The sequence below is a fragment of the Siphateles boraxobius genome, unplaced genomic scaffold, assembly GCF_051911475.1.
Source record: "Siphateles boraxobius isolate OS27281-9 unplaced genomic scaffold, OSU_SipBor_1 20, whole genome shotgun sequence".
Classification (NCBI taxonomy): Eukaryota; Metazoa; Chordata; class Actinopteri; order Cypriniformes; family Leuciscidae; genus Siphateles; species Siphateles boraxobius.
In genome coordinates, this window is record NW_027508811.1 from 9,289,980 (window position 1) to 9,312,454 (window position 22,475).

The following is a 22,475-nucleotide window of genomic DNA, read 5'->3' on the forward strand; positions in this document are numbered from 1 at the left end:
AATTTCTCATAGACACGTTTACACCGTATACACACGATACATGGCCTAGAATGCATGTCATCTACAGCCTTAACCTAAGTGCTACAACCAACACTTACAGTTAAGTAATCATGTGTTTCAAAGAATAAACTTAACTAGCCTATGTGCACATATAGTAGCACAAACAACCATAAAGTGTGTTCTATGAGCACAATGTGTTAAGCACAATTACAAATCCAAAACTACAAACAGAATTATTGCATGCTCTTTTAGTCCCATATCCTGTTAATCATTTTTGGGAGGCACATGGTCATAGCATTAGCTTAATTAGCCTTGGAATCTGACGCATGGTCATAGCATTTAGCTTAGCTTTGAAATCTAAATTTTAACCTGTGATCATACAATCCTATTTTTTCCCAAATTGCTTTTCATAAACAAATGCATCGACTTGCCTTTTTATATAAAATCACATGTTTTCCGATTGTTTACAAACTTAGAATTTTCTTTCTGTTGTTTGCTCATTTTTAATCACGTGTTGTTCATTTGTTTCAACAAGGCCATGCAACAATGGAGAAAACATGCTGACTTTAAATCTTGAGGCTCAAATTTACAGATCTTAATCGAATAATAGAATATAATTTGGAAGATGTTTTCAACTTTTAGGTTTCGTTTCTCGTTGCGTAGGCAAACAAGGATATCTTTAAAATCTATAAACAAGGGTTTTCATTCTCCATCTGCGCCGCCACTATCACGTCCTCACGTGTTTCAGTTCCGGACTAAACAAATGGCTTTCCGATCCGTAATAATGCAAACAACATTTTCTCAACACTTCTAAAAAAGGGCAGAAAAAGTTGACTTACCATAACGGCGGCTTGTGATGCGAGATCACGGAGGCTGGTCACCACTTTGTAAGGCCGTCTAACTCGATCCAATGGCGTTATTCGAATAGCGGTGAAGGTCTTTGTGTGTTACTGTCTTTTCTCGCGGCAAAGTATTTTTGGTTAAATGCAATACATTTTATCTTATGTATTAACTCGTTTCATCTGACTCCATAAAATGAAAAAGTTTTTCAATGATATCTGTGCATCATTAAATATACGTTAATGTTTGACTATTCCTTTTAACTCCAATGAAAATAAAGTCAAAGTCTGTTAGAATAATCAAATATAACAATTTATTATGTCAGGTAAATGTATTATTACAATTCCATAATCAATTGAAAGATAATCAATGCAAACCATCAAATGTTCTAGAACAAAGGGGAAAAAGTTTACCCGACAAGAAATGCGTGAGGCTGAGAGTCTCGCAACTCTCAGCCTCACGGGCCGATCTCAGATATAGAAAAGGCCCTGAGCTCTCGCTGCGTTTCATTACATACCCAGACCTCATTTCAAATCTAAACATCATTCACAGTGGAAATTTACCTGTAAGTCACCATTTGCTAGCAGTGGAAAATTAGCATTCAGTCAAATGGTCGAAGGTGTTAACTCAAAGACACACCCTCCAGTATTGGAGGGTGTGAAAGATATTTCTAAACTTCCTAAGAACTTTATCACCTTTTGGGTTTACTTCTTTGGGAATGAGACATTTGTACCAGTCGTACTGTGACATTTTAAATAATACTAAACATGAAAATACTCTGTGATAATCATTCACATTAAAACTACATTTTCTTGGGTGCATTCAGGTGGGGGTGAGGGGAGATGTAGATGAAGTTGGTTCGGAGGTGAGACTTTCGTCTCAATGGTGCATGAAGGCCAGTTCAAATGGTAATCTCCAGAGAGGTCCTTTTGTCCTCTCAGTGTCTGGTCACCCCCGAAACAGACTGTCTGGAATTTCCTAATTTATCAATTCTTACACAGTGAATGAAACAACTGTCAGACTCAGACTTCTCTGAGATGGCAATGTTGGCACCACTTTTATAAATTAAGGGACAACTTAAACTAATTTTTATACCGTGTAGTTTTCAATAAGGAGTTCTGGATTTTGTTTTATAGAGGTAACCAGAGACTGTCATTTTGTGATACTTTGCACCTACTTTGGTTGAGATCACGATAGCAGGGACAGATTTATAAAACCAGAACATTAGCTGTAAAGATCTGCAAATCATGCTAACTCGAGCTTGTACAAATAAGGACAAAAGAAATTAAATTGTCAATAGAAACAAAGAAAGAGGGATTTACAAAAATCAAAACCCAGCTGACAGTGGCTGAAGCAGGCAGGCCAGTTTGAATGGTAAAGAATTAAGTTAATATTTATTATATTAAAAAGTATATTCTTTATAAGAATTTAAAGTTTCATTCAAATGTTAAAAATGCATTCAAATTTAGCCTATACAACCAATAAAACATCAAAACATTGTAAAACATCTGAATAAATAGCTACAACACAGGACAAAACAAACATACATAAACTGAAATGCAATATTTATAACCGAAATTAAGTAATTCCAATGTTTTTTAAATATAGATATAAAATGATCCGCAAAACAATGTCAAATAATTGCATATAAGTGTAAAACAGACAGAAAAGTATTCCAAATACAGTAGTCGCCTTGCAAGCACTGTAATTAAATTAAAAAGAGAGAGAAAACAAAGGTTGTTTGTTTCTTTCAAACCCGTTGTCCTCCCTACAACTGCGATTGGTGGATGCGCGAGGCCCCGCCCTAATTCGCAGCGCTGTAGAGAGTGACGTTTGTTTATATAATCTCCGACAGCATTCGATTTGACGACATAAGGGAGAAGAAGGTCAGCCGAGTCAATTAATACAGCTTAAACATGCATCTTAAAATGATTGTGGCGTTTCTGGCGGTGATGTTGGTTGTGGCGAGCGCTGGGCTGGTTGGAGGTCCTGTGGATGCAGACATGAACGACGAAGGAGCTCAGAATGCGTTACAGTTTGCAATGGCCCAGTACAACAGGCAAAGCAATGATGCGTTTGTTCATCAGGTTTCCGAAGTCGTCAAGGTTCAAAAACAAGTAAGTAGCCCTACTTTAAACGTGTGTTTTGTAATTTATACTCGGAACGTCGCTAAATCACACCCAGTGAGAAACATCGGCCGCTGTCATGGTGGCACGTCCTGACTTTGCCGAGACGCGTTACTTTGTTACATAGTCTATGTCAACATTTTTTGTTGATCCTGGTACAACTTTCCTGTCCGTTTTTTAGCATTAACTATATCCCTACACCTAAACCCTACATAACATATAAGTAAGGTTATCCCTAAAATCAGAGGGAAATGATAGGTGAATAAGAATTGTAGAACCAAACCCTGGTTGTAAGTGTAAACCTATCAGTCAAATCTGATTGATTGAGTGGAATGTTGATCCAGGAACATGTTACACTTGGTGAAATCAGATTCTGCGTCATGGTGTGTATGACTGTCACATGGCGAGTATGACTGTCAACAAACCTGATTTAATTGACATAAGCCTGTTTAAAACAAGGCAGTGAGAGTCACAAAGGTGTGACAAGATATGACTGTATACAAATAAATGTATAAAAAAATAAATATTTTTTTTTAAAACTTATTACTTTTTTAATAGTAAGTAATCCAGTAGCAACTAGTATTCAGCTAGTAATTCCATATGTCTATGGCAAACGATTGTTAGTAACAATGGAATAAGGTATTTATTATCAATATTGTTAAAGTGATTTGTAGCAAAGAAGTTAACACTGCCATGAGGAAGTACTTAGTATCTAATGAATAGTTACTAGAGATGTTGGAAAATATACTAGGAATAAATAAAGAATATATGTTAAATAAAGAATATATGTTAAAACAAATACACTTTTTTTAGAACCCTTGACATTTTTGCCAGTTGTATCCAAAGTAATATACAAAGAGAATTGTTGGCCCCAACATGGAAACTATTTATATTATAGGCCACATATGGAATATATAGGCTATATATTTTTAAAGGTAAGACAGTAAAGGATTTTTCAGATGTGATGTTTTAAACAGTATTTGAACTGAAGTATGACCAATGTTTTTTGAAAATTGACAAAACTACAAAAAATTGCTATGAATAACTTTTTACTGCTTAAAATGTCCTCCTTGCTCACATCATGATATGATCATGGTAAGAGGAGACTTTTAAGCATCCGTTAATGTAGGTTGGTTTTGTGAAAGTGTGACGCATTACATCAAGGTTTACTCCGCAATGTCTGAACATGTTTCTGGTTGCTCTAGGTTGTCTCGGGCCTTAAATACATCTTCACTGTGAAAGTGGCCAGAACATCTTGCAGAAAGACTGGAGTTGAGACCCTGTGTGCCGTTCATGAGCACCCTGCTGTTGCAGACGTAAGACACACTCTCTCATTTACAGTATTACAGTTACCTGTTTGCATTTCTCAATTTCCATATTAAAAGAGATTTACTTTTTTTACTTTTAGGTCACTCAGTGCAAAATTGCGGTCTGGAGCCAGCCATGGTTAAACTCAATTAAAGTAGTGGAAAACACCTGCATCTAGAGCATGTTTCTAGTGCAGTTTAAGGCTTTTAACAATCATGCAGCAATACATTTTGTATTGCTAATTATGGTAAACTAGTGTTTACTATTCATAAAATAGGAATTTGATTTGACTTGATACCCTTTGATGTCAACAACAAATCATGATATAAGAATGCTTTACTAACACAATAATCATGTAATCTCATTAGACTCAATTGCTTTGAAAAAAAAATCTACTATTTGTAAGAATTTCTAAATAATAAACTGCATTTTCCTATTTGTTCATCCTTTATTAAAACATGGTTGAATGAAATATGTATGTGCACTGTTTTTTGGTTAAATACATTTTGGGAGTCATACTCATTTGGAGGATTGAGAACACTGTATTTTGTGAATGTATACATAAACAAAGAAAACAACCCAATAGTATTTATGAGTTAATATATCTGGTACAGTTAAATACCAGAACTGATAAATTTGTATGTGATTTAATTAAATTTTTTTTGTTTTATAAATACCTCAATCTTGCACTCACACCTTTTCTCTGAATATGAAATAAACCTCTGCGGAATTAATGCAGTGATACAAGCATTTTGAAACAAGCGTTGAAAACATTTATTTTGTCACAACTGCAAAAGAGTTTGATCAGCTTTATAGTGTTTTGTTTTTCTTTCCCTCATAAAAATGATGAAGGATAATAAGGATATTTCATTTTTATCATGCATGTTCCAATAATCCCTATGGTGTTTGTGTGACAAGCCAGTGGTATGCAGAAATTTATACTGATTACACTGTAGCAATGTAAGGTGTATAGCAGAATTATGTTATTTTAATTTCAGCATAGCTTAGTTGGTACTCTGCTATGAAGCTAATCTATTAATATAGTACCTTCAAAAACATTTCAACAGGAATAAATTGCAATGAACAATTTTGTATAATGTTTGTTATGATGCGAATTGTCAGTTATCGTTTTTCATTACTACTGTATGTTACTACTATTTATGTCTTTTAAAATACATTGATCTTGCCATGTGTCACAATCGGGTATACACACACAATGAAGATGAATCTCCAATAAAGTCTTTGATATGCAAACACAGATAAAGGTAGGTAAATCGAAATAACAAGTATGCATTGGCGAGGCCGAACAACTGCTCGCAAGTCCGTGATGCAGGGAAAGCGACATCCGACCAAGGTGGAGTCAGAGGAATGAGGGAGGCCAATGGACCCGTAAGGCCGAAGGTCTCTGGTGGAGGGAGCAACGAGCTGAGGTGGCAGGAGGCGGAGCCAGGGGATCCACTCGCCCTGCCTGGGCGAGTGGAGGGCCAGGAAGGCGGATCCATGTCACAGAGGGGAGACAGAGGAGGAACTGAGGGGCTGATGGAAGACAGCTAAGAGATGGCGGGAGAGGGAGGCTGGGCAGTGACACTGAATACTTTGTGCTGAACGGGACAAGCAGGGATGCAGGGCTGGCTGGGATCAGTGGGGGTAGAGGCTCATCCTCTCCAAACACCAGCAAACTTTCTACTACAGAGTCCAGCAGCGACTCACTCTCAGTGGAGGGAGAGTAAGTGGGGCTCCTCTTCATACCTTCGTACTCCACAATAGGCTTGTTCGACTTCATACAGCGCTGCACAGACCAATCGGTGGCTGACTTGAAGCAGTGCATGCCGGTTAGAAATTGTGTCCGACTTGAGACAGCGCTGACACCATGTGACTGTGACGGCATCAAAGTACAGCGAGAGTGATCGAGAGCTGCACAAGCTCTGATGACCACACAGCTGTTTCACGATTGGCCAAATCTAACACATGACAATGATCACGTGTGTTTCGTGTTAAATCAAACACCTTCAGTTCCAATAATATTCATGTAACGCAGTTCATTGTTGTGGGAAGAAGGAGGTGGGAACCGGCAAACATTCAAAGACTTTTGTAAAATAAATCAACAACAAAACGAAAGTAAAGGCAGCAGTCCATCACGGACGACTGCTGCCACATATAATAAAACAAAACATCCAATAAAATAGTCCAGGCCTGGTCCTCGCTCATCCTCCACGATCGGCCGCTCCTTTTATGCTAATGCTCCTCCGTGAGAGATACGAGACCGGTGCGTTACGCGTTCTCTCACGGCCCTCTGTCTCATCCTGCTCCCCACAGTTCACAAATCTGTTTTTTATATCAGTAAAAGCATTTTTCATGTAGTCGTGATGTTATATTGTGTCATATTTACAAAAATAAAACTGATTAAAAAACGTAGACCCCACTACATTTGTATAGTATAGGCATGCATACTAACTAATGAACTCAGACATGAAGGAAAACAGAAATGAAAGAAAACAAATTCAAAACATTACTGTACCCTACATAACCGAGAAACCATGAAAATAGCCATCGATGTTGTTGGTATGGCAATAAAACACACTTCAAATAAAACAAATATGAGCAAATTTGATAGCCTAAATAAAACTGTATGTAAAAAATATTTTAACATTTTCTAATCTTATTTTAGTAAGCTTTTAACTTCCAACTTTTTAACTTTTCAAAAATGTCTATTTTATGTTTATATGTAGGCATACAAACAGCTATATCTATTACTTTAACAACGCGAATAGTTAGTGACTTGCTTGAAACCATAGACTGTAGAAACCTTGAAACCTATAATGGTGTGTCTCTTGATAACTTATGATGATAGATAGTGCTCTGCTCTGTCCAGCACCATAGACAAAGTAGCAGCGTGCGACCAAGTCATTAGTATAGCTTGCAGCCCCCTCTGTTGGAGAAAATAAATAAGCACTAAACGATTGCTCTTGTAACCAGCAGACAGTGTTCGTCAGGAGTGTTTGTAGTGTATCTTTTACTGTCTATGTGTATTCGCTGTATAGACTGAAAAATATGGACGTAGTGTCCGTGACGTCAGACCGTTCTGAAGAGCGTTTTTGGAAGCCAGCCAGCGACACGCAGCGACAAAGCGACATGATCCCATTCATTTCATGGAGCACTGGCGTGGCGAGTGACTTCCGGCGACGACACGAGCGACATTGACCGTTGGCGACAGAATGTGGGCGTGTCAAGCGACAAGAGACAAGCGACAGAAGTTGAGAAATTTCAACTTTATGCAAATGAGAAGCGATTTTCGCGAGCGACAACCTCGCGGACGTCTCGAGTGGCAAGACAGAAGACTTCGAGGACGATTTGACTGTTTTATATGAGTTAACTGTAACCACATGTGACCCTGTATCACAAAACCAGTCTTAAGTAGCACGGGTATATTTGTGGCAATAGCCAACAATACATTGTATGTGTCAAAATTATATATTTTTCTTTTATGCCAAAAATCATAAGGATATTAAAGATCATGTTCCATGAAGATATTTTGTAAATGTCCTACCGTAAATGTATAAAACATTTATTTTTGTGAGTGAATGCAGCACAATAGCGAACATAAATGGACAACTTTAAAGGCGATTTTCTCAATGTTTCGATTTTTTTGCACCCTCAGATTCCAGATCTTCAATTAGTATCTCGGCCAAATATTGTCCTATCCTAACATCAATGGAAAGCTTATTTATTCAGCTTTCATATGATGTATAAATCTCAATTTCAAAAAAATTACCCATATAAATGGTTTTGTCATTCAGGGTCACATATATGGATATAATAAAATGATGCATAGAAAAGAAACTGTCGACTGTAATGTTTCCCCTGAATTATGTTGTCTATTAGGGACAAGAAAATCGATTATTTGTCATATTCAAATGACGTTTTAGTAATTTAGGACAGTATGAGTGAGTTTAATTTGTTGATTGATCGATCATTAATCTAGTAAATTATTTAATCTACTGAACACTGCTGTGGTAATATAAAAACACTCTCCCAGCATATAACAGCATACTGTTTCTTTTTTTTTTTTTTTTTTTTTTTTTTACCTTTATTTATCCAGGTAAACTGTTTGAGAACCACTTCTCATTTACAAACATGACCTGGCCTTTTGAGCCTAATTCCTAGTCAAATTAAAATTGTATAGTTGTATATATCACTTGTGATGGTATTTTGTATAGATATGGCCAGATGTGCAGTCTACCAATAACATTAGAGCGACAGTACAAACGCCCACAAGCGACTTCACAGAACAGAGCCTAGCGACATACAGCGACAAAGTCGCTGGCGGTGTGGGCGTGTTAAGCGACAAGAGACAAGCGACATGAGTTGAGAAATTTCAACTTTATGCAAATGAGAAGCGATTTTCGCGAGCGACAACCAATAGGTGAATTTGACAAATAATCGATTTTCTTGTCCCTAATAAACAACATAATGCAGAGGAAACTGTAAAATGAACTGCAGCAGTGCTAAACTTGCATTATAAAACTAGACCACTCGAACTATAAATGTATGAATTAAACTCACTGAGACTGTCGAAAGTTTCTTTTCCATGCATCATTTTATTATATCCATGTGGTTACAGTCAAATCATATAAAACAGTGATATCGTCCTCGAACTCTTCTGTCTTGCCTGCACTCGAGACGGTGACGTGAGCTCCACTGAAAGGCTTCTTTCCTATTGGTTGTCGCTCGCAAAAATCGCTTCTCATTTGCATAAAGTTGAAATTTCTCAACTTTTGTCGCTTCTCGCTTGACACGCCCACATTCTGTCGCCAATGGTCAATGTCACTCGTGTCGCCGGAAGTCGCCAGCGCTCCATTGAAATGAATAGGATCATGTCGCTTTGTCGCTGCGTGTCGCTGGCGGTGTGAACGGGGCTTAACGCTGCTGAAACCACTTGTCCATGCGACACTTCTGTTGCGCCGCACTCCACTTTATTCCTATGGGTGGCGTCAAGCGACTTTGTCGCGCCCGCAAAGCATTCCAGGAAGGCGGCGCTTCATTTTGAAAATTGTCGAGCGTCAAAAAGCTGGCCAATGCCCATCTTTATGCAAATGAAGTTCGTTGAACGTGACGCGTCTATCCAATAGAAGTAGAGCATATGGAGACGGGGGGGGCAGTCTCTCACAGGTCCTCTGTTCTGATACGGAACATTTCACGCTCTGTGAAAACAATGCCCATAGCGGTAAACAGAGGAACGCCCATCAACGTACAAATGTGGGGGAGGCGTCGCGACACCACGCGACAGTCGTGTCGGACAACTGGATCAGCACCTTAAAGTAGGCGCAGCTGGCCGTCGCCATCTTGGCAGCGCGTCACTCCCGGATAACAGAGGGTGTTTCTCGAAACCAAGAATGCAATGATGAATGATGAAATAGCGTACGAAATTGTAGAAAAACGACTTACTGACCTGCCTCTCTCTGCTTCCCGCTCCTTCCTCGAATGCCGAAATGAATGCTGGGATATTTCTGCCGTCAAATTCACAAAATCAATGCATCCTCGGTAAAATGTCCGTGTCAGGAACACTTCCGGGATTTTTAACCATTCTTGCCAAAATGCAAAGTGTGTATTGGGACAGTACTTGGGCCACAAAAGATGACGTTTCACAAGAACACAAGAACAGAGATTGAGAAAGGCCAAGAGAATGGGCAAAGAAGCGGGGCCTGGTGCTGAGACCACGCCAAATATCGACGCGATATTTGTATCATTCATGAGTCATTATTATTCTGCAAGTTAAAATGTATTATCATACAGTAACTTTCGATATTGATTGAGCGTGTGTGTTACAGATTTATGCACATACATGTCAGTCAGCACCGCATCGCACATCAAGTTCGTAGAAAGCTTTATTCATATTCAGTGCATTTTAAATTCTGATTTTGGCCGCCTCTCAAATCAGTCAAACCAAATAATATTTTATTTAACACTAAGAAATTAAATAAGCATACAGTATACCGTTATCTGTTCCTTGAGAGCACTGCAGAATGAGTGTAGCCTCTATATCTATAGACGTTTTTAAATCTGAAAACACTAAAAGCAACAAAATTGTCAGTTCTCAGAGGAAAACATCTGAAATACAGCGCTGGTTGTTCTCTTGATGCGCGACAACGACTGAATCCAATGGCGCTGGCAAAGGTGTAACGTTAATGCGTGTATTAAATTGTATGAAATAATCCCCAAAAAAACGCAAACACGGCAGAGATGCAAAACCTGGGGTGGTGATGGCGCTGTGGATAAGACACATGCCTTTGGTGTGAGAGACCCGGGTTCGAATCCACTGTGAGACACCAATGTGTCCCTGAGCAAGACACTTAACCCCTAGTTGCTCCAGAGGCGTGCAACCTCTGACATATATAGCAATTGTAAGTCGCTTTGGATAAAAGCGTCAGCTAAATGTAAATGTATAATGTATGTATAAATTCAGCAGCTGGAATTAGCTGAGGTGACGTGACGCAGACAAACGGCTCGGCTAGCAATGACCACTGATCAGCGGAAATTTACCTGTGTCACTCAAGTGCAGTTAATTATGCAGAACTTTAAGGCTTAATATAATGTGAACAGATGAGTTATATTAAAAAATCCACCCCCTCACAGTCGTCATGAAGGGAGAGGGAGTAAACTCTTTCCGTGGCAGGGGCAGCTGCCACTGAGACCTGTCACTCCACCCGTCACAGCTATTGACAGCTGTCACTCGACCCGTCACCGATATATGTGACTGTCACTTGACCTGTCACCGCTATATGCGCCTGTCACTCGACCTGTCACCGCATGCGCCTGTCACCCGACCTGTCACGGCTATATGCACCTGTCACTCAACCTGTCACCGCTATATGCGCCTGTCACTCGACCTGTCACCCCATATGCGCCTGTCACTCGATCTGTCACCGCTATATGCGCCTGTCACTCGACCTGTCACCGCTATATGCGCCTGTCACTCGATCTGTCACCGCTATATGCGCCTGTCACTCGACCTGTCACCGCTATATGCGCCTGTCACTCGATCTGTCACCGCTATATGCGCCTGTCACCCGACCTGTCACGGCTATATGCGCCTGTCCCGCGTCCCGTCACGGCTATATACGCCTGTCCCGCGATCCGTCACGGCTATATGTGCCTGTCCCGCGACCCGTCTCACCGCTATATGCGCCTGTCACGGCTAAATGCCCCTGTCACTCGACCTGTCACGGCTATATGCGCCTGTCCCGGGACTTGTCACGGCTATATGCTCCTGTCCCGCGTTCCATCAAGGCTAAATAAACTTATCATTGCATCTAAACCAACAACATGTTTATTAGATCCAATACCCACCAAACTACTGAAAGAAGTGTTACCTGTAGTGGAAGAGCCTCTTCTTAATATTATTAACTCATCTTTATTTTTAGGTCATGTTCAAAAAATATTCAAGCTGGCAGTACTAAAACCTCTCATTAAGAAACCGCAATTAGATCCAAATAACTTAGCAAATTACAGACCCATCTCAAATCTTCCATTTATGTCTAAAATACTAGAAAAAATTGTGTCTGCTCAATTGTGCTCTTTCTTGCAAGAAAATGATATCTATGAAAAATTCCAGTCGGGATTCAGACCGCATCATAGCACAGAAACTCCGCTAGTTAAAATTACAAATGATTTACTTTTAGCTTCTGACCAAGGCTGTATCTCAATACTAGTTCTACTCGATCTTAGCGCTGCGTTCGACACTATAGATCATAAAATACTCTTGGATCGACTACAAAACTACACTGGTGTTCAGGGACAGGCATTAAGCTGGTTTAGATCGTACTTATCAGACCGTTACCATTTTGTCTGTTTAAATGGGGAAAAACCGAAGATAACGTCAGTAGACTATGGAGTGCCGCAAGGATCGGTGTTAGGCCCTCTGCTATTCTCAATATACATGCTGCCACTTGGTAATATTATAAGAAAACATGGAATTAATTTCCACTGTTATGCTGATGACACTCAATTATATATCTCATCACGACCAGATGAAAACACTAACTTATCTAAATTGACAGACTGTCTAAATGATATAAAATGCTGGATGACATGTAATTTCCTGCTATTAAATTCAGATAAAACGGAGGTACTACTTATTGGTCCAAAAAACTACCCACAAAATCCCTTACAATACAACTTTAATTTAGAAGGATGTCCTGTTACTTTATCCACTACAGTAAAAGACCTGGGTGTTATACTAGACCGCAACTTGACTTTCGAAAATCATATTTCATATATTACAAGAACAGCCTTTTTCCACCTTAGAAACATTGCTAAGCTACGTAACATGCTATCTGTTTCTGATGCAGAAAAGCTAGTTCATGCATTCATGACATCCAGACTAGATTACTGTAATGCATTATTAGCTGGTTGTCCTGCATCCTCAATAAACAAGCTACAGTTAGTGCAAAATGCAGCCGCTAGAGTTCTTACTAGATCAAGAAAATATGATCATATAAGACCTATTTTATCATCTCTACACTGGTTACCTATTAAGTTACGTATCAATTACAAAGTATTCCTACTGACCTATAAAGCCCTAAATGGTTTAGCTCCTGTGTATTTAACAGACCTTCTATCGCCATACAATCCATCGCGCTCTTTAAGATCAGTAAATTCGAGGCTTCTGGTCATTCCTAGGATATCGAAGTCCACTAAAGGAGGGAGGGCGTTCTCACATTTAGTTCCTAAACTCTGGAATAGCCTTCCTGATATTGTTCGAGACTCGCTGTCCCAGTTTAAAACTAGATTAAAGACGCATCTCTTTAACCAAGCATTCACTTAATGCTTAACCTTTAATACTACTGCTGAATCAGTTCGAATGAATTAACATTATGAACATCAGCTATGCTAATTATTTCCCATCTGCCTTTCTGCTGTTATCTCGGGACGCTAGTCCCGAGGTAAATAGCGTTCGTCAGCTCCAGTTTGTATCCAGCCTCTCACGGAGACTTCAGATGCCCCAACGCCTGTGAAGAGACGACTCGACGCCTGTGAAGAGACGACTCAAAGCCGGCGATATGTTATGCCATAAATTAATACATGATTAACTGACTGTATTTTTCTATGTACATTTCCGAAATGCACTTTCTGTAAAGCTGCTTTGAGACAATGTGTATTGTGAAAAGCGTGTAATGGAAATTTCTTTTGAATGTATCTTTTGAAACTTATATCTGCTTGTGTGTTTTACAAAACATAGATGTGTTGAGGAAGTTGCAGGATGCATTAATATTCTTTGCAAATAGTTCGATAGTGTCTTCTTTGCAAAGAGGTCAAAGGGACAGTGCAAGGGGACAGAATGATTAGTTTTTCTTAGCAATAGATAATTTAGAGTGCATCAAGAGCGAGACATGTTTGGTTAGGTGTTTCTTAAAGTAACATTTGTGCTGACTGTGGAGATGCATTGATAAGGGTAGGGGAACTGAAAACTGTCCACGTGCAGGGGCCTTAGTCCAAAGATCTTCAGAGGAGGGGTGATCTTTTGGGTATATAAACTCTGTGAAAAGAGAAGACTTTTGCCCTTCTCATGTCAGACTCTGTCTGTGTGTGAACTGCCTTTCTTGCAAGAAATAAATACGTATACTTATAACTTTCGAGATCTTCATTTGTTCTTCAACTGTTGTATAAGGTGTTGAAAGAATTTCCACAACAATCTGGCGACGAGGATGGGATCGCAAAACTGATGACCTCCGTGGGAGAAACAATTGACTGATCACCCCAAAGACAAAAAGTCTATGGCTCCAAACCCCCAACTTTGAGGGACGGGAGAATTGTGGACACCACAGAAGGCCTAGGTGGACGCGATCTTGATTAAAAGAAATCACGCTGCAAAAAGCACGGTGAGAAACATTTTTTACATTAATAAGATATTTCTAAAAGGGCCAGTGAGACGTGCACATTTCCCAAAAGGGCCAGTGAGACGTGGGAGTCTCAGTAAAGACCAATAGTGACGATTATTGGCGGGGTGCGGTGGCCGTACTGGGAAAGTCTCAAAGTAAAGACCAAGTAGTGACGGACTACTAGGCAGGGTGTGGTGGCCACACCGGAAAATTTCCGGAACGGTATACTCTGGAAAAAGGCTAATTAATGTAAAAAATGGGTAGTAGTAATAGTAAAAAGTCGTTGGAGACAGTGGATTTCTCGAAAGGAAATTATAGTTCTATGACAAAGAAAAATGGAACATGGTGGCATCACAGGATACCACAAATGATTAAAAAATATGGGTTTAATGGGGGTTTGAGTGTAAGCCATCTGCAAAAGACTAAAGAAAATTGGACAAAAACAAGTCCAAAAAGAAAAGAAAAAGATGATTATGACCTTGATGGTCAAATTATAGATATATGGTTAAATGAGGCAATTATCAGACAAAGAAAACAGATAAATGCAGCATTAGCACCATTAGGAAATGCAGATAATAAAAATGAAAAGGCAGAAGAGGTCAGAAAAACTTTACTAAACTCTGTTTCTTATTCTTCTGAGGAAATGAGATGCATGAAAACCCGCCTGGCTGAGGATGACCGCTGTCCGGCTCACCGCTCCCCCTACAAACCGCAACTGCCAGTCGACAATGAACCGCAAAGACAGCCAGAGGCGGCTGGAGGACAAGACCCTGACGAAGATGACAAAGAAGAGGACAAGTCAACACCCGTATATCCAAACCTGACAGCTTCAGGTACTTTTCCCTCTGCCCCTCCTGCCTATGCTCCTCCAACACAAAGTTTTGCTGATTCTAAATCACCGACAAAAGGAGGACTCAAAAGAGGGCTCCAGGAAAAACCACCAAGGACAGGTCGAGGTAAAGGAGTTATTAGACCCCAAACCAGATCATTGACAAGAGGTGATTCAGGAAAAAGATTCCTGATCCTGAATGCGGAGGACGATTGGAACACAGCGGAGGAGGAAGATGAGGAGTATGAGGAGATGATGATCAGAGCACCCATGATCGAAGTCGCGGGACACGAAGGTCCAATCCTGATCCACAGACCATGGACACAGGCGGACATCAAAGAAGCAGCCTGTCATTTGTCTGAACTGGACGCAGGAGGAAAACAACTGGGTGAGGAAATTGAAGCATTCTGCAAAGAATTCAGACCAACCATTGATGAACTGATAAGACTTTTGAAACTGAAACATGGTCCTACCAAGCTGTGAAAAATGACTGGGCGCTGGCCCACAAACGCACGCTTGGTGAACCCAATCTGGGAGGACGCGGGCAACGCTGCCTATGTGGGCAAAATCAACGCGCTAAAAACCTCACTTGCAACAGCTTTTCCAACTCACGTCCACACCGACAAGATCAGAGCGTGTAAGCAGAAAGACGGAGAGGACACCGAAGATTTTTTTCAAAGACTGAAAGCAGTATTTGACCAGTGCAGTGGTTTGACTGAACCAGGTCCACCAGCCGAGGGAGCTGTGGTCCCGCCCGGCATAAGTACGTATGAAGAATATTTAAAAACTGTTTTCCTAGATGGCCTGGACCCTGAAATAGGGAAAAAGGTGAAAACATCTTGCGTGGGCTATCATCAAGCGCGCCTGGAAGAAATCCGACGACACGCAACCCATCAACAACAGCTGCTAAGAGATCAAGCCAAGACTAAGCAGAAAAAGACTGACAAAGACACTCAACTTGCTCTGCTGAAAATTGGAAGTTTGATGATGGAAAATCATCCGAGAAGAGGTGGAGATGGAGGTAAAAGAGGAAGAAGGCGAGGAGGAAAAGGACGAGGAGTGGGTAACAGACCCGCAATAGACTCTGAAGCCTGTTTTAACTGCGGACAACAGGGACATTGGAAAAATGACTGTCCATATCCTCCAAGGCAAAAAGGAGTTCAGCAACATCAACAACCAGAGAAGCAAGGAGATTGAGAGGGGGAGGGGAGCGACGGTGAGAGGTCTGACTCCCAGGTGGTAAATATGTCTAATCTCATTTCTATTTCTGCTTCTTGCAATGAAGAAATCTTGCTTGCAAACACTGTACAAATGTATAAAGCATCTGCTAGATTACCAATGATTGAAGTAAAGGTTGAGGGCAGAAAAGTTAAGTTTTTAATTGATTCAGGAGCAACAAACTCCGTAATTAAGCATACAGAATTGCCTGATTTAACTGTATTATCTGGTAAATGGGCAACCTCCAGGAGTGCCACAGGGCATCTGGTGAGGGAACCATATACTACAGATTTATCTTGTCAGATTGGTGATCACTTATTTGCGCACGCTTTTCTTGTGACAAAAACTTGTCCGTGTAATCTGCTGGGCAGAGATTTAATGTGTAAGCTGAAGTTGAATTTGTACTGTGATGACAATGGCCTCACTGCTGATATGACTATGATACAAATGCCTGCTGAAATATTGTATGTGTTTGAATGGAGCACTCCTCAAAGTGGGCTAAAAATCAAAGCCACAAATAGGATGTCTCCTAACCATGATTTCATGGAAGAAAGTGATTTGCATTGTACATGTCACGTCAGCAGTGAGCCAGATGAAATTTTTGCTGAAAAATGGACTGAAATAGAGATTGAGGAACTGCAGTCCTCAGAGCTATTCTGGTCAGATAAGTGGTGTGTTGTAAAGATTGAATTGACTGATAGTCAGCTTGCACTGTATGATGTGGTGGGGGCCGTCCCACACATCTCTCTTGCAAAACCACACACTGCTGAGTGGCAAGATTTGGGGCCTTTTGTGAAACAGTGTGACTCATTAACAGACTGGTTTCCAGCCACTGACAAGAATGTGTGGCAATCTGAGAGCACAGGGTTTTACAAACAGCCACAAAGAAAACAAATAAAGGGGATTAGGACTGTTGAAGTGTTGTGTGATAATACAATGACCAAAAATGAGGAAATGTCTATTCCTGAGGGTTTAGAAGCAGTTCCACAGGGACTCTGGGCACGTGACAAATACGACGTAGGTCTGATTAAAGGGTGTGACCCTGATAAAATCACTCCAAAAAGTGATTACAGACCTAAGAAGATGCAATATGCTCTAAAACAAGAGGCTATTGATGGTATCACTCCAGTATTTAATTCATTACTGGAAAAGGGCGTAATTGTGCCGTGTCCAGATTCACCTGTCAGAACACCTATTTTCCCAGTAAAGAAAAGGGAAGCCGACTGAATGGAGATTCGTCCAGGATCAAGCGGTCAACAGCGCTGTACAGGCCAGAGCTCCGAACGTGCCAAATCCGTATACAATACTGTCTCAAATTCCGCCCAAGACAGTCTGTTACACTGTGGTAGACATTTCAAATGCCTTCTTCAGTGTAGCAGTTGATAAAGACTCTCAATTCTGGTTCGCTTTCAATTTCAATGGAAAACCGTATACGTTTACAAGATTGTGTCAAGGGTATTGCGAAAGCCCAACAATTTATAACGAAGCGCTGAAACGAAGCTTAGAGCCATTATACCTGCCGGAAGGCGTCGCTTTGTTGCAATACGTCGACGATATTTTGCTATGCTGTCCGTCACTGGAAGTATGCAAAGTTGCAACAATGGCTCTGTTGACACATTTGGCTGAGCAGGGTCACAAGGTTAACCCTTGCAAAGTGTCTGTGGCACAGACATCTGTCGTATTTTTAGGACACGTCCTGTCAGCTGAAGGGAAGTCACTCTCAGACAAAAGAGTGACAGCCATTCAGAATATTCCAAAACCTATAACAAAGAAACAAATGATGTCTTTTTTGGGTATGACATCATATTGTAGAACGTTCATCTCAGGTTATACTGATAAAGAGGCACCATTAACAAAAATGATTTATGGTAACAGTATGGCTGCAAAAGATACGTTGACATGGACTCCTGAGGCTGAGCAGGCTTTTGTTGATTTGAAACATGCTTTGCAAACTGCCCCTACTCTTGGGATACCGGACCCAAGCCGACCTTTCACACAAACTGTGGATGAAAGAAAAGGGCATATGGTTTCAGTCTTATTACAGGAGCATGGAGGAAAACTGCGCCCAGTGGGCTATTTCTCCTCCAGACTGGACAGTGTTGCACAGGGACTTCCTCCCTGTCTGAGAGCAGTAGCTGCTGCTGAAAAAGCTGTCATGGCTTCAAATGAGTTTGTGGGGTTTGGGGAATTGACTTTATTAGTCCCTCACGCTGTGGCCATGATTTTGCTAGAACAAAAGACATCACATCTATCAACAGCACGATGGTTGAGGTACAATTTTGTGTTGCTAGAAATGCCAAATGTTCATGTCAAACGATGCACAGTGCTAAATCCAGCTACACTTCTCCCCATTGAGGGGGAGGGGGAGCCCCATTGTTGTATTAGTGTTCTGGAGGAAGTTTGCAACCCCAGAGTGGATTTGCAGAGTGAGGCTTTGATGAACCCCGATCTCATCCTATTCGTGGATGGCTCATCGAGTCGGGACGAGTTTGGCAAAAATAGAGCTGGGTTTGCTGTGGTCTCATCAACTGATATTCTGGCTCAGGAAGCTTTGCCTCCTTCCTTTTCAGCTCAGGGGGCGGAGTTGGTAGCACTCACAACTGCATGTACCCTGGCTGAGGACAAACGTGTCACCATTTACACGGACTCCAGGTATGCTTTTGGTGTTGTGCATGATTTTGGGGCATAATGGAAACACAGGAAGTTCATGAAAGCTGATGGTAAGCCGATCCTGAATCATTCCTTGGTAAAAGTTTTGTTGGATGCTCTTCTACTCCCCTCTGCCATTGCTGTTTGCAAATGCCAGCCTCACACTACAGGCCGAGACGAGGTCTCAGAGGGTAACAGAAAAGCTGATTTAGCTGCAAAAGCTGCAGTCCTGCTTCCTCTTTCTGTGACTCGTGCAGTTAAATTGGCTGTGCGCCCAGAACCTCTGGGTACAGTTCAAGCCATGCAACAATTTAGCTCTGATATTGACAAGAAACAATGGAAGCAGGCAGGGGCTACTTACATTGCAGGTATCTGGAGGGGACCTGATGACAAACCATGTTTACCTAAACATTTCTTTTCAGCTTTTGCTAAGTTGACGCATGGATTGGACCACACGTCAAAAGGAGGGATGCTGAAATGTATGCAAAATAACTGGTTTACAAAAGGTTTTTCCACAGTGGCCCAGGAGTATTGCAGCAGATGCATGATTTGTGCAACAAATAATGTGGGTAAGGGTCAGGCAATGAAACTAGTGGGGCATCCCAGCCCAGACAAACCTTTTAGTCACGTCATGATTGACTACATTGAATTAACACCAAGTGAAGGGAAAAAATACTGTGTGGTCGCAGTAGACATGTTTTCCAAATGGGTCGAAGCAATGCCAACAAAGCAAAGGGAGGGTAAATCTCTCCCCGTTTGAAATCCTCTTTGGGAGACCACCACATATGGGCTGGGAACCACACGATCAAAGAACATTGCCTGACACTGCTTTGTGTGAAAAAGATATGCTGAATTATTGTGTTGAACTGGATAAGGTTTTCTCTGATATATCTCGACAGGTAAAGGCAGCTGTACCGGAGGTGGCAGACGGACCTCTGCATTCCATCCGGCCTGGAGATTTCGTGGTCATCAAGGACTTTAGAAGGAAGCACTGGAAACAAAAGAGGTGGCAAGGGCCATACCAGGTGCTACTGGTCACTCACACTGCTGTGAAGGTCGCAGAGAAGGTGCCGTGGATCCATGGGACGCACTGTCGAAAAGTGCCAGCTCCTGCGGTAGCTGCAACGGTGCCAGCTCATGCGGTAGCTGCAACGGAAGGAGGATCCCATTCACAGCTGACGAGTACGAAACAGGTGCCAGACTAACCAAAGTTGCTTGTCAGCCTGTCGGTTACTCACTAGAAGACCATCGTCATTGGAGAGAGGACGAATCAATAGTACAGGACGATTCTGCAATTTTAGGAGTAGTACGTACCGCGTCAAGAACTCTGTGGTGTTTTGACGGAGTGGGCATTGCAGTTAACTGTCTAATAATATCTACTAGACCTGCCCTGAGACCAACGAGACATAGGGAAACAGGACTCATAGCATTTTCACAAGAACATTTCTTGGCCTGGTGTGGTAATACCAGGTGGCAATATGTTACTAAAAGTTATCCTCTTAATTAGTGGGTGCCTCCAGGTGTTCGGACAGGAAGGTGTCCAATTGGGTATGACAAAAGGGAAAGGATCTAAACTCACAATAATATGTGACCCCATCTCAGCATCAGGGTATGCACAGGAAGAAGCTATTAGAGAGTGGGGAAAGGCTATATATTTTTGTAAGAAGCCATGTGCCTGGAAAGATGTTTATGGGGGTAACCAAGAAGCCATAAAGGCTGTTAAGGCTTGGGCTGTTAAAAAATGCAGGGAAAAGTGAAAATCAGATGGTTTATAAAATGAAATTTGGGGAACTAATCGAAAATCATAATGTAAAATTGAAGGTTACTCTGACTACAGGAAATTGGGGAGATGGTGACTGGGGAGGTACATATTTTTGTGTATGGTGGACTTCAGGAAAAGGCACGTATGTCCCATTTACTATAACAATGCTTGAGCAACCTGAAAATGGAGGGAAATTTGACTCAATGATAAATGACAAAGGTGTAGACGAAGAAGAAGAACAATGGTTAGAACACCAATTTGGGCTAGACCATAAAGATAGAACAGTTCTGCATGCTAGAGCACAATGTGAGGGTAACAAAGCCTGTATGTTGAGTGTTTTGCAGAGACAAGCGCTGGAGATAACAGAATCGTGTTGGTGGTGTCTACAGATGGATAGAACTTGGAAAGCACATCCGTTAAAGAGCCAACACCTGAACGAATTAAAGGGGTTAATTTCGTGTGGAATGTGGGAAACATTGAGAATGACAGAGGTAATGAAAAATAGAAGTAGTGAAGAAAGGGATGTCGGCTGTACAAATCCGACGGAGCATTACACAGGTGGAAAAAAGAATGTATGGGCAGTAAAGCCGCAGGTTGGAGATATATGTATGTGTAGAAAAGGAGGGAAAGAAGTAGATGGGAAAAGACTGATAAAGCTTGGACGATCTTATTGTCATACGGAAGTAGACTTGACAGATAAAGGATGTGAAATAGAGGGAAAAGGCATTGATTGCGCTTTAACAAAGAGTTCGTTTAATGACAGCACCGCTGCTACAGTGTGGGTATGTGGACAAACTGCATATCACTCTTTACCCCAAGATTGGATTGGATGCTGTTATCCAGCCCTTTTAGACGTAGGTACCAGTATATACAGGACAGATGGTAAACAACAACCCAATGACAACCGCAGGGAGAAAAGAGCAGTGTCAAAGAGTATGCCTATGATGTATCAAGGAACAAAGCTATGGGACCCATGGACTAGCAGAGTAGCAATGACAGGATGGTCTTTCTTACCAGGGGGAGGAACTGCTGCAAGTCTGTTAAAGATTAATGGGTTAGCATGGCAGGTTTTAAAACTAGCTAACGATACTGAAGATGCTTTAAATTTGTTAAATGAAGAATTACACGGAATTAGAGAAGCTGTAATCCAGAATAGGCTTGTCTTGGACATGATTACCGCAGTAAAAGGCGGAGTTTGTAAAATGCTGGGGACATCATGCTGTTTCAATTTACCTGATATGCATAAAAATGTGTCAGATATTATCCAACACATGAAAGACACCATAGCCACTCCACACGATATGGGAAGCTTTCTGGATGAGTGGTTTTTGGGGCTAGAAGGGTGGTCCAGGTGGTTAAAATCCATAGGTGCGCCTGTACTGGGTATAAGTCTGATAGTATTAATTTCAATACCGTGTGTAATTTCTTGTACTAAATCAATAATTTCCAGGATTGCAACAAATAGGCTGATGGAAATAGACCTGGGTGGTGAATATGTAACGATGAGAAAATTCAGGCCACGAAACCTGATTAATACAGAAATTCATTCTGCTGAGGTTTTGGATAGTGTGGAAGTAAATGCTCATGAGTTTGACTAATGAAAATGTTATGGGAAAGGTCGGACCGGCAAACCATGACGATGGATGAATATCAAATAGTGTGGTGTTTTCTTTCATCTATTTTCTTTTACTTAATCAAATAGTGTGGTGTTTTTTTTTCTTTCTTTTTTTTTCTTTCATTTCTTTTACTTCATTTCTTATTTTTGTATTATGATTACTTTTATAAATGAAATTTCTGTTTTGTTTTTATTTTCAAGATATGAAAAAGGGGTGGAATGTAATGGAAATTTCTTTTGAATGTATCTT

At 40.9% G+C, this 22,475-nt stretch overlaps 1 protein-coding gene across 1 annotated transcript; it reads left to right on the forward strand.

Annotated features, from left to right (window-relative positions):
- The first annotated feature begins 2,629 nt into the window (after nt 1–2,629).
- On the forward strand, nt 2,630–4,746 carry LOC143744871 (cystatin-like). The gene is made up of 3 exons (XM_077236567.1): nt 2,630–2,957; nt 4,172–4,282; nt 4,375–4,746. Exons 1-3 carry the CDS (start codon nt 2,757–2,759, stop codon nt 4,450–4,452), a joined length of 390 nt encoding a protein of 129 aa, XP_077092682.1. The 5' UTR covers nt 2,630–2,756; the 3' UTR covers nt 4,453–4,746.
- The last annotated feature ends 17,729 nt before the right edge of the window (nt 4,747–22,475 follow it).

Bases quoted from the DNA above. Each gene is read 5' to 3' on its own strand.
- LOC143744871 (XM_077236567.1), top strand. From the start codon at position 2,757: ATGCATCTTAAAATGATTGTGGCGTTTCTGGCGGTGATGTTGGTTGTG. The intron at 2,958-4,171 runs GTAAGTAGCCCT...TGGTTGCTCTAG, and splicing joins TCGTCAAGGTTCAAAAACAA to GTTGTCTCGGGCCTTAAATA. The intron at 4,283-4,374 runs GTAAGACACACT...TTTTACTTTTAG, and splicing joins AGCACCCTGCTGTTGCAGAC to GTCACTCAGTGCAAAATTGC.